This window comes from Chironomus tepperi, unplaced genomic scaffold (genome assembly GCF_022539635.2).
Source record: "Chironomus tepperi strain 1889 unplaced genomic scaffold, CSIRO-AGI_Ctep_v1 contig_298, whole genome shotgun sequence".
In the NCBI taxonomy this organism is placed as follows: Eukaryota; Metazoa; Arthropoda; class Insecta; order Diptera; family Chironomidae; genus Chironomus; species Chironomus tepperi.
Genome location: NW_027226420.1, coordinates 1,805,886 through 1,817,871, shown reverse-complemented (window position 1 = coordinate 1,817,871; position 11,986 = coordinate 1,805,886). Strand labels below are relative to the sequence as shown.

Sequence of the window (11,986 nt, the reverse complement as noted above, 5' to 3'; positions counted from 1 at the left end):
CGAGGAACAACATGCGTGTGTTGTGGCTGATTAACGAATTTTATCGTCATCATCATTATGATAGAATTATTTGAGTCCCCAAGGGGTTCGTAATTAGTGACGTGACGTCAAAAATATGAATATTTGGAGGCTTTTATAGATATTCGTTGAATTTTGTGACTTGGTGTCCAATACAATTGATAAGGACTTTACAATGAGTACTAAAGCAAGAAGTCGACTCGGATTTTGTACGGAAAAGTCGAGTTTGAGCTCTAATGAGTACTGCACAGCTTAAGTGAACATTGTGCCACACTACTTGCACGATACCTAGCCCTCTCTAGTGGCTCAGTGGATAAGAAGACTTATCATGTAATTATCAGAGCGTAGGTTCTAGTCCCAAACGTCATAAACGAACCTTTTGGTAGCTCAGTTCCTAAGAACACTTGACATGTAATTAAGAGGGCGTGGGTTCGAGTCCCAAACCCCAGACATCATAAACGAACCTTCCTGGTAGCTCAGTAACTAAAAGCAGTTGGGTTCAAGTCCCAAACCATAAAAAATCATAAACGAACGTCCCTGGTAGCTCAGTAGCTAAAAGCACTTGCCATATAATTAAGAAGACGTAAGTTCGAGCCCAAACCTTAAACATCATTTACAGATAACCTCCATCTCATATGTATGGACAATAAAAATACATTACAGGCCATCAAAACATATCGTGATATAAATTCTGTTAAAAATAATCATCATTAAAGTAATTATCAGCCCATTAATTGGTGTCACAAGGCACAGGTGTTAAAAACGCGAAATTTATCTCAATTTCTTTTATTATCATCGACTCAATTTTTATGCCACGGCAAGCGATTATTCACTTAATTGGAAATTCATTTTCAATTAAATTAAATTGTAATTCTTTTTAATAACAGCAGCGCCATACAGCGGCTAATAGACGAAACTTACCCCACGTGAGTCTCTAAATAAGATAGCAGCATGATGTGGATCTAGTGTGCCGTCGCTTCTTATTCCCACTGTGAATTGTGTGAAATTTCAAAATTAATAACTCAGTCATCATTATCAATCATGTGGACTTACTTTTGCTACCGAACGATGCCCTCCTCCTTTCAGCTAATTCGGCCGATGCTCGTCGCATGTGAGCGCCTATTGGAAATAATTAGAAATTAAATTAATAAACATTTGATGAGTAATAATTTTAAAGCAACAACTAATCAATTACGCGCGGATTGGTTCTGTTTTTTTTACTTGTTAGTGACTCACTTTTGTGGTCACATTTGCAAGGTTAATTGTTGCACATAAATTAATAGTTATCGAGTAATACACAACTCAATTAAATTTACTTTGTTGCCAGTTGGCACAGAGGATTGCAGAAAGGATACGGAAGGGAAGTAATTTTCAACTTCCTATCCATCGCAAACTCAATTTATGCAACAAGTATTAAACGGTTGAATTCACATGTAAATTAAGTTCTGTTCTCATTTTTTGCATTTTTCTTAATCGAATTCCAAGCGAAATATGTTGAGCGTATAAACAGTTATTGCCGGTATATTCCGAACTGCTGGACGACTCGAGTATTTATTTTTATTTTTAGTTACCAATGTATATAAATGGAATTTGATGGAAATGTAAGCACGAATATTTTGCAGTCGTTATATAAACAGATTATATCCAATAAAAAGTATGTAAATCTGGCTTTAAGTGGAATGAAAGTTTAATTTATCTTCAATCTCACAGATTTTTTATGTACGAATTTTTTTGAAGAACATTTTCAAAGTCATTTGAAAATAAATAAAATGCTTTTAAAGTCATGAATTTATTGTTGACGTTGAACTGATTCAATGCAATGCAAAAAGGCGCTAGAATTAATGGAAATGTTGTTTTGCAATATTTTACACCAAAACTATTTGTCCCTACGATCGTAAAAGCTATTTTTATATTTATATAGTCATTAAAACTGAATAACAATACAAATCAGTGTCTGTTAAACCTTTTGAGTTATGGGGATAAATACATGAGGTTTTTGAGGTTAAGTTGGGGGTTGAATCGTTAACAACCAAAGAACATACTTTCCAAAGCTTGCTTATCTTAAGCTTACTAGTTGAGCATGCTCACGAGCATGGTTTCAGCTTATTCTGCTATTCAGAGCTTGCTCTTTGCTTGTTAGAGATTCTAACTTCATTATTGTTGAGCTATAGTCTGACTAGTCTTTAACCTAAAGTAGTTCAAAATCTAGTAATTCACCCAAATAGCTCAAATTAGTTAATCGATCAAAAATCCTGTCCTAATCTGGAGTGACTCTGACGTGGTGGCAAATTCGGTTTGAATCCGGGACCAAGTCAGAGTCACGCCAGCCAGCTACCGCAATTTGAATCGACAAACCACCTTTTACCATTCGGATCAAAGTTAACTTAGCTATTTACCCTAACGGATACAGAGCATGCTTTGATAAAAAAACAGACCGCTAATGTACCTGATAGCAGTCTTTTTGTCTAAATTTTTCCCGCCATTTTTAGAGGGCAGTCCTCCAAAAATGGCGGAAAAATCAAATTTCCAACCACAACACAAGGTTTAACAGCTACTGCTTTTTAATTACTCATACGACAAAGGAAGTCTATCCATTATCTTCTAGAAGACGTAATTCACTTAAAACTGGGGGCACGTTTAGTTAATTTGCATTCAATATACTTAAAAGATGTAAACAACCACAACTAGTATCAAATGAATTATTCAATAAATATTTAAATGTCCATATGATGACTAATAGAGTCACAAATTCCAATAAATATTAATATTACCTTCTTTGAGGATTTTGTTATAAATTCTATATGTCGTTTCGCAATCATCAGCTTTTCGTCGTGCCATATTAACGTCTAAGCTTTTAGATCGTGAACGGAAATTTTCGACCGGTTCCATTTCTGGACTAAGAGCATTACGATTATTTGGACTAGTACTGTTGGCTATTTCATGTTCATTAATTGAATCGTGACGATTTCTTGGCCAAATATGAACCTTCTTTCCGAAATGCTTAATCATTTCATGAATACTATTATGATGATGGCTTTTATGTGACAATCGTTCCTTTGAATTATTCGATGAACTGCCCGAATGATTGCCACTGTCGACACTATTTTGTGATATTGTCGAATTTAAATTACGAATGAAGCTTGTATTATCAAATCTATTTCGTGGTATAAAACGATGATCATCCTTAATAGCATATTCATCTAATGAATGGACCATATTTGAATTACGAAAAATTGAATTTCTTTGGGAATCGGATGATATAGTAAAGCGTTCATTGCTATTTGAAGCGCCAGTATGTGTAAAATATTGATGATCCGTTTTATATTCATAAATGTCATCGAGATCGTGTGGAAAGTATCCATTATTGCGATCTGGTGAATATCCATCCAACGATCCTCTACGTACGCCCTAAAAAAATTAATAGAAAATCAAATAATTTGCATTTGCGTCCAAACTCACATTCCATAAATAATTCTTACAGGATAGCCTGATAATGATGGACTTCCAACACGTTCTGTCATCGGATTATTTCGACGCGATGGCGTGGTTGACAATATTCTTTTGGCATTAACATCCAACACATTTGGACTACGACCCATCATTTTATTTGGATCAGGTGAACACCGTTTCCATCTACTCGAGTTGTAACTACTACCAAGACTACTTGCATCTTGAGTAGGTGATTTGGCAGAATTTGGAACTGGTTGTGGACTAGATGCCATTGTATGTAATTGCTCTAATATTCGATCTAAAAATTTTTTATGCTTATTTTAACACTTTTATCACATTTGGATATAAGTTTACACAAAAATACCTTGATTCCAAGGCGATGATTTCAAGTCAGAATTTGAATTACTTGCACTTAGTGATGTACGTCCATTAGAATATGACGAATGCCAGCTATCAGTACTTGGCTGCTTTTCTATTGCGTGTTGTCGAAACAAATGCTGTATACCGTGCATTGTTTTTTACAAAAAAAAAAGACAATAAAAGACAGCGAGTCTTTTGTTATCACTCACTATTTCCTTACTTTGTTGTTGTTGTTATACACGTTTTAAAAATAATTCTGTTTCCACTCGTATTTGTTCGTTCGACAAGTACACTGATATATATTTTAGTTCTTCTTCACCTTTATATAAATGATATGCTTAAGATACACACACATATGAATGTCTATTTATCGTCTTAATATCTCTTTTTTTATTCACATTCCTTAAAATGCTCTTAATTCAATAATTGCGTTCAATTGAGACATTTCTCATCGGAAGTACACAATTTTTTTGCACCAAATTCTTAACAAATCTGCAAGTTAAAAGGTTGTAATTAAGATTCTATAAATACCAATAAACAGCTTGTCGTTATTCAACTTTTTTATGTTTACTACTGTAGCCACGAGGCACAAAATATTCTTGATGCATTAAATGTGAATTTGATTAATTTTTCTCTGTCGATGCCTTTTGTGTTTGTTTATAGAACAGGAAGTGAGGACAAAAACAAAAAAATAAACTTGAGATTCAAGCTTGGAGCGTACAAGAATTCTCCTTCATACACGTTCCTAATTGACTTTTCTTCTCATATGTATCAACATCATAAAAGTGACATATTGTCAATTTATGGATGTGCAAAAAAATTTGATTCTTGTTGACATATTTTTAATGAGAATGTGGGGAGATGTGTAGTTTGGGGATTAGGGTGACTAAGAGATGGAGCTTTGAGAGCTTTATGTCAACTAAGTGATATTAACTATGAGTACAATCGACTCTAGGGATGACTCACAATTGATCTGTTCAGTCATCGGAGTATGTAAGTAAAGTCGACTTTAGGATCGACTCACAATTGTACTATACGGAGATCGAAGCAAGCAAGTAAATCGACTCAGAATCAACGTCAAGTTGTTCGACTCACAAATAACTGAGTCAACTTGATTGTCTAATCAGATTGGAATCTGAGTTCATAAAGTCTTAGACAATATACTGCATATCTGTATCACATATCTTGTAGATATGCCAACAATCCCCACCAATGGTCACGACATTTCCCTTCAAAATCGACAGTTTGATACATCCGAGACAAGATAGTCATCAACATAGCCACCCTTTTAAGTAGTCATACCTATTTCAAAATACTGAGCAATAATCTTTTATCATCTGACCTTTATATAACCATAAACATTTCACAACCAAAAATGTTATCGATACTTAGAAATCCCCGGAAAAATTTCACCCATATCTTTTAGCTTAATTTGTTCCTCATTGTTATCTATTCAACGCCTTTATTAAAGAATATGATATGTTTACATTAAATTTCATGTAAAACCTGTAAATTGCCTTTACAACATTACTCTTGTTGTCATGTAAAATGAATTTTTTCGTCTCTAAGGAGCTTGATAAGCACAAAAGAAATTATAGACCTTCCTCATATTTGTCTATATACGCGTTTTAATGGTACTGACAATCAAAAAAGGTTTTATATAAAAAAAAGAAGGAACAGAATTGGAAAAACTCAATAAAATTGTCACATTGAAATTAATGGTATGAATACTTCCACATAGGCTTATCATGAATTTTTCATGTCGATAATTTCAAGTTTGAAAAGTTTGTAAAGATATGAAAATTTTTGGGTGTGTCATTCTGTCAGAATGTTCAACCTGAGCAGCATATCTTGCTCGTTAGGGCACCGCTGAGTTGTCATATTAAAGGCAGGATGCAAAATTGCCTTAATGGCACTGTGAATGCGGATTACGACTCATATACGGTGAAAATCCTAGCAGGCAAAGAACATACTGTCTTGATACAGAAAGACCACTGTGGTACCTAAAAGCAGTATCTGTGTCTGTTGTGCCACTCGGACAAGTCTTTAAAAAAATCATTTGCGTATAATATACTTGTGCTGCAACATATGGCAGACAATTGATGGTTCATTTTAACCTCAGGAGAATCTCCTGTGTGACTAAGGACAATTAAGCTGTGTGATCTCATTATTCTGTGTTTGCACTTGACATAATTATAAAAACCACCCCGAGCAGCGCAACGTGTTTGTCACATGAACAGGACAGCGACAATACTCAGTCGCTGTAAGAGAGACAAGGAATACAGTTGCTCTGACGGTGCCGTGACGGTTGATTTGTGTGCGAAAAATGAAGCTTGTCACCTTTTGCAGCTCAGACAAGGAATATATTTGCTGTAAAATTTAATTTGCTCCTAGTCATTCAATAACTGAAATCTTTAATGTGCGAATCTGCTTGGAAGGTCGAAGCAATTTATCTGATTTTACCTTCAAACTTCTGTCTCAAGCACTAAACAAAATTAATGTGTAACATTCAATAATAGACATCTTCTTCGAACTTGAATGTTTTGATAAAGTTTAAGGAACATGTAGACACAAACTCAATTTTAGCTAATTCAATTAGATGCGGCAGGTAACATTTACAATACATTTCATCCATAATTTAACGAAAAATAACATAATCCATTAATTTTTTAAGGCTCGTCAGATGCTAAGGATATGAATTTTAATTATCAATGTGTATTTTAATCTGGGATATAATCTCTTAGCACTTTCTTATTGTGCTTACTTTGTGGATTATGATAATTGAAATATTTTTGTTGATTTATCAAATTTTATGAGCAAATCGTTAGGCACGTAGGATGTGCCTGCCAAAAAGCCAACGCAATTATTATCTCAAGGTTAAATAGAACTTAGACACAGAAATGATAGAAAAATCAGTAAAACAAACAGCATGTCATTCAATACTTTCTAACAAAAATACAAAAATTTCATCAATCACTGGAGTGGCTTTATTTTGTTTGGACAGTCAGAATTCAACCATTATTTATATTTGTATACATTGTTATCAAATACAAGGACGTGGACATGTATAAGGTGGACCTCGTGTATTGAAAGTGTAGCTACTGTAAATCTTTCCGGGTTTCGTCGGCAACATTGGATAAAAATATGAATTACATTTGGGTTTCTTCATTGAATAAACTCCTACACATGGGACACCGTAAGGATATAACTTTCTTGCATATATACCAAACCCATATGGCATGCTTCTTCTATATTTAGCACGAATCCTTAAAGGAAAACATCTTTTCCTGGAAGGAGCTTCAATCCATTTGCCATTATTGAAATAACAAGGTCCACATGCTCTACCCCATTGTCTGCCAGAAGGACGACACGTTAAGCTTGGGTTCATTGTACCACAAATCGATGCACTTTTTTCACCACAATGATTACATTTTGTTGGCTGGTCGCATTGTATTGAATACATAGTTTGTTCTTATTGCTGTGCCAATTGATGAGAATCCGTACAGAAAATTTTGAAATCCACAAAATGGAATCAGAAGAGATTTTTTTAATTTATTTTAACTTGATTGTTGCTCTTTCACCAAAAATTTAGAAAATAATTAATTTTCAAATGCTAACTTTGATTTTTTTTTGTGCTCTGATTTTGACATAGATGAGAGAATAATAAATAAGGGCAAATTAAGCCATTTCATATTCATGCTATTCAGGGTGAAAGGAACTTCAACTTTTTTTGTTTTGTTTAAGTGGCTTCAATTGATTTTCCGATTATGGCTGAGTAAGAAGAACAAATTTATTCTATTCTTTCATGCCGAAAGACACGTGCACCAAACGTTCATACATTTTTACTACTGTACAACATAAAATGAGCTCGAGTAGATCCTTACTAAGAATAGCTTTCCTTTCATAAATATATTATGAAATCTAAGAGAGCTTTAATGTCCCTCAGAAGGGAAATTTTCCTTAAATTTATTGAAAAGCTGATAAATTAAGGCTTTAAAATCAGAGTATTCCTGTATTCCAAACAGGTACTTGTGACAGACAAAAAGTAAGAAAAAAAACACAAATTATCAAGGATTTGTACGGTTTTGTCTTGGATTTTTTAAGAAAAACCATACAAATTATCTAGAATTTGTTCGGTTTTTGCCTGTCACAGATGCCTGCTTATCAACTCTGCCTTAAATTTACAAAAATATGTGTGGGATGTAAAGCAATCAACTTGAAATGACTAGATAGGTAAGTACTTGAGGTTTTTGCGGTTGAGAATTTCGGTCTTAATGTTAAGTAAGGTAAGAAATGAAGAGAGAATAGTAAACAGCAAGAAGTAATACGCTGCTGGCAATGTCATAAATTTAACAAGATGTACTGAATAAAAATGTCAAGTCAGGACGGAAGGAAAGAATTTCAGAAAAGTATATTAAAACAGAAATGAGAAGCAAGATGACAAGAATTTATTTCTGTTTTGAGAAAATCCGACTTTAAATTTTTCCTTGTGATGAAAAATCAGTCATCCTTAATGTTTCTCGCACATCATACTTTCAGCGAATTGCTTGCACGAGAGAATTGGGTCAATATCGTCATAATAAATATTAAATACTGAATCTTAAATAAAGACTCGGTTTTTGCGGTACTTTCGTCATTCCATTTATCAGGTTACATATTTTATTTACACATTCTTAATCTCACATATATTAACTGTCCTGAATTGACTTCATTCATTTTTTAAATAGTCGCAATTACTCAACCTTTTTATATATCTGCTTACAAACGAATTTACTTACAATAGCAAATAATACGACACATTGATTACATGAAATTCTATCCTTTTGTCGCCACACTTTGAATTTTTTTTTTATCAGTGCTGAACACTTTCGAGTTATTTGAATTTGAGATTTTCGTGAATTATGAAATTATGTTCGGATATGACTTGAAAATGGAGTTCTGAAGAGAGTCTCTATATTGTAGGTAAATGACTATATTGTAGGTAAATGACTAGATGATCCATGTACCAGGAAGAGGGAGAATAGGGGTTAGGATTGCCTTAGGTAAGCTTTTGAGTGGAACGAGCCACTGGAAAGGTCACATACTTCGAAAACGGAATAGTGTTGTAGCTGGGGAGAGCCACAAGCTTGCCAAACCACCCTTGGTTCGAATCCACAAGGGAAAAGGCGTCCTGGTGCTCAAAAATCAACATGACGGAAGACAGCAATGAAGGAATGTCAGTTAAATGTCAAAACTGAGAATGTGTACAAGCTTTGTGATTTGGCCAGCAATAAAGTCAAATGAAAATCATTTTGTAGCTACCTAAGCTCCAAGTCGGAGCATGGCTCCATTAAGTAAGCTAGAAGTCTCGATCTCGACTAACCCTTCCCTACCCAACCCTGCCATACAGCATTCACCCAACTCAAAACTCATCTAAATTTTCATCAAATTCTAATTAATTTTCCCAAAGGCATTTCCACATATTTAATATACACATATGATTGTTATGACAATTAGACAGCAAGCATTTATATTAAAAAATTCTAATAAAATTTGACATCATCGTGTCATGCCTGAAATTCGAGTACACTGAGTGATTGAACAGAAAATAAAAAAGAATGTCAGTCGTCATGGAAAATTTATTTCGGTGAAGAAGCAGTCGACAGGTTCAATAAAATTTGTCGCTTTATGAACCATATCCAGAGCAAGTAAGTGTTGTCAATAATGTTACGATTTTGTGTGAAAAAAAGGCACGCATCCTTATACAGTGACGATATAAAATATGTTGTTAAGTTTATGTTCAGTTCATGCTGACTTTTAATGTCGTATTTTTTTTCTAGGTCTTCAAGCAATTTATTTATTGCATTGAAGACATTGCAAGACAAAGAATAAGTTTCGGTTAGATATGTACAACGAACTTGTGAAAAACTTTACTGTCTTCTTTATTTTTCTTTGTTGACTTTATCCCAGCGCTTGTATTTTAAATGAAAATTCATCTCCTTCATCTCGGTTCTATTGGAGCTCATTGAAATTTCCAATAAACTTTTTTATCGCAATTGGAAATTTACAGCAATCAGCATTTACTTAAGTAATAACGACAGTGTAACTGCATACAAAAGAACTTTGACAATGAATTGTTTTTCAGGACAACCTTTGTGGTAGGGAAGGAGAACTTGTGTGGCGCGACACACTAAAAATCAGAGTTGCACAACAGGCTCCTGTGATTGGCAAAAACTGTACAAAATTTTGATAATTTATATGGTTTTGTAAGAAACATGGAAAAACCATACAAATTATACAAGAATTTGTACGGTTTTTGACTGTCACAGGTGCCTGTTTTGGAACTCTGCTAAAAATGTATGGAAATGTCTAGAACCGCATGCCATGTATGGTTTTAGACGAGGCTTACCATCAAGGTATGCCATGAAAAATGAAAGGTTGCCCACCACTGCTTTATACAAAGCATATGAAGTGACCCTAAAGCACTTCTTAAAATAATTTTCATGAACTTGCAGTGAAACCTTAGCATGACTTTAATTCACGTCCTTAACATGAGAAATTAAAAGTTTTATGTCCTTGTGGTGATTTTGATTCTCAGAAGAAAGCATCTTAAATGAGATTTAATGGTTTCTGGATTCGTTTTGGAGAATAACAAGAAGGAAAAACAATTTGAAGTTTAAACAACTTATCGGAATGTATTTTGACTTGTGCTGCTTTATTGAAATAAATCTTAATGCTGAACACAAAATGAAAGGAAAAACAAGAGAAATGCGTTGTTAATGTATCGGCATTTTTGCGTGGGATTTGATATTTTCGTACGAAAAGGTTTATTTTTCGGCCTATCCGGAAGAATATCTAGCTAATGTTTCTCTTTTAGATTAAGGAAAAATAGCCACAAGTATCAAATTAAATTTATGATGTAGTCAAGTCAAATTATTATGTCCTTGAGAGGGAATTAAAGGCAATTTGCTCACAGTCATTAAGGGCTTTGCTCAAACAGAAAACATTCGAAGATGTATAAATGATGAGCATGTGGTGTTGCTAACTGACAACGTGCAGAAATGAAATAGAAAATTGAATTAAACTGAAATTTAACCTTTTTACGCCCTAATAAATAGAAAATTTGTATTGAAATTGGAAAATTTATCAATGAGTGCTGTATTTATAGCAGTTAAGCATCTTCCATAGAAAGTCGATACGTAGAATTTAATTTTCCAAATATAGTAAATATTTCATCAGAAATTTAATCAATTTGTATTTCATCAATCAATTTCACATCATTCCTTAATTCATCAGTATTGGGAGTCGTTCACTATTGGAGTGGGGGTAATTATGGGGGTGGAAGTGCGATTTTGTAACGCTTCAAGTCAGAGGTTGAAGTCGACTCGGATTTTGTATGGAGCCGAGTCAACTTGAAAAGACTTTTTCATCGAAGTCGACTTTGATTTTGTATGAAAAAGTCGACTCGACTTCATACGAAATCCAAGTCAACTTCAAACTCTGCCTCAAACTATGAATATTTTCCATAGAAGGGTTAGGAACGTTACGTAATAAGCAAACATCCCCAAATTCACTAATTCAGTTGAAATTCTTATCAAATTACATAAGTGGGATTAAAAAGCTAATTAATTGGATTCTCTTGTTGCTCATTTATAAAATGATTTCCACAAAAAGTTCACCTACGACTCATTATTGACATTTCCAAAATCATCGTAAGTTCAACGTTCCATAAAGTGAATTTAACGATTCACAAATGGTGTTGGTTTAGTCATTAAGTAACCCGGAAAAATTACTCTTTGGTAGGGCGGCCATTTGCTGTATTTTTGCCAGGACGTTGCTGTACTTTTCTACCTTGCTGCTGTGTCCTGGCAAAGCCTCAAAATGTGCTGATTTCAAAAATTCCTAATACTCAAAACTGTTTAAAAGAATTTCAAAAGTGCCAAACTTAGAAATGTCTCAATCTTTTCCAAAAGTGTCTCGATATTTTGCGGAAGTCCTCTGGCCACCCTACTCGTTAGTCTAATCCTCATCATCCCTCCTCCTGAGAAGCAAGAAACGAAGATCCTCATGGCTTAACCCAACCATCCCCCTTAACAGACTCCCCAAGAGCGTTACACAATGCCTAAATTACCCCAGTGCGAAAAACAGTCACAAAAACCAGGTAGAACAAAAAGTAAAA

At 34.2% G+C, this 11,986-nt stretch overlaps 1 protein-coding gene across 5 annotated transcripts in view; it reads right to left on the bottom strand.

Moving 5' to 3' along the window:
* The window catches only part of SNF4Agamma (SNF4/AMP-activated protein kinase gamma subunit), a 72,411-nt gene that overhangs the window by 14,044 nt on the left and 46,381 nt on the right, over window positions 1-11,986 (bottom strand). For all 5 annotated transcript variants that reach the window (XM_070642857.1, XM_070642856.1, XM_070642858.1 and 2 more), the window contains 2 exons: window positions 1,072-1,137; window positions 940-1,007 (listed from right to left, as the gene is read on the bottom strand). In XM_070642857.1, coding sequence (XP_070498958.1) covers window positions 940-1,007; window positions 1,072-1,137 — 134 coding nt within the window. The remainder of the gene's footprint in view (window positions 1-939; window positions 1,008-1,071; window positions 1,138-11,986) is intronic.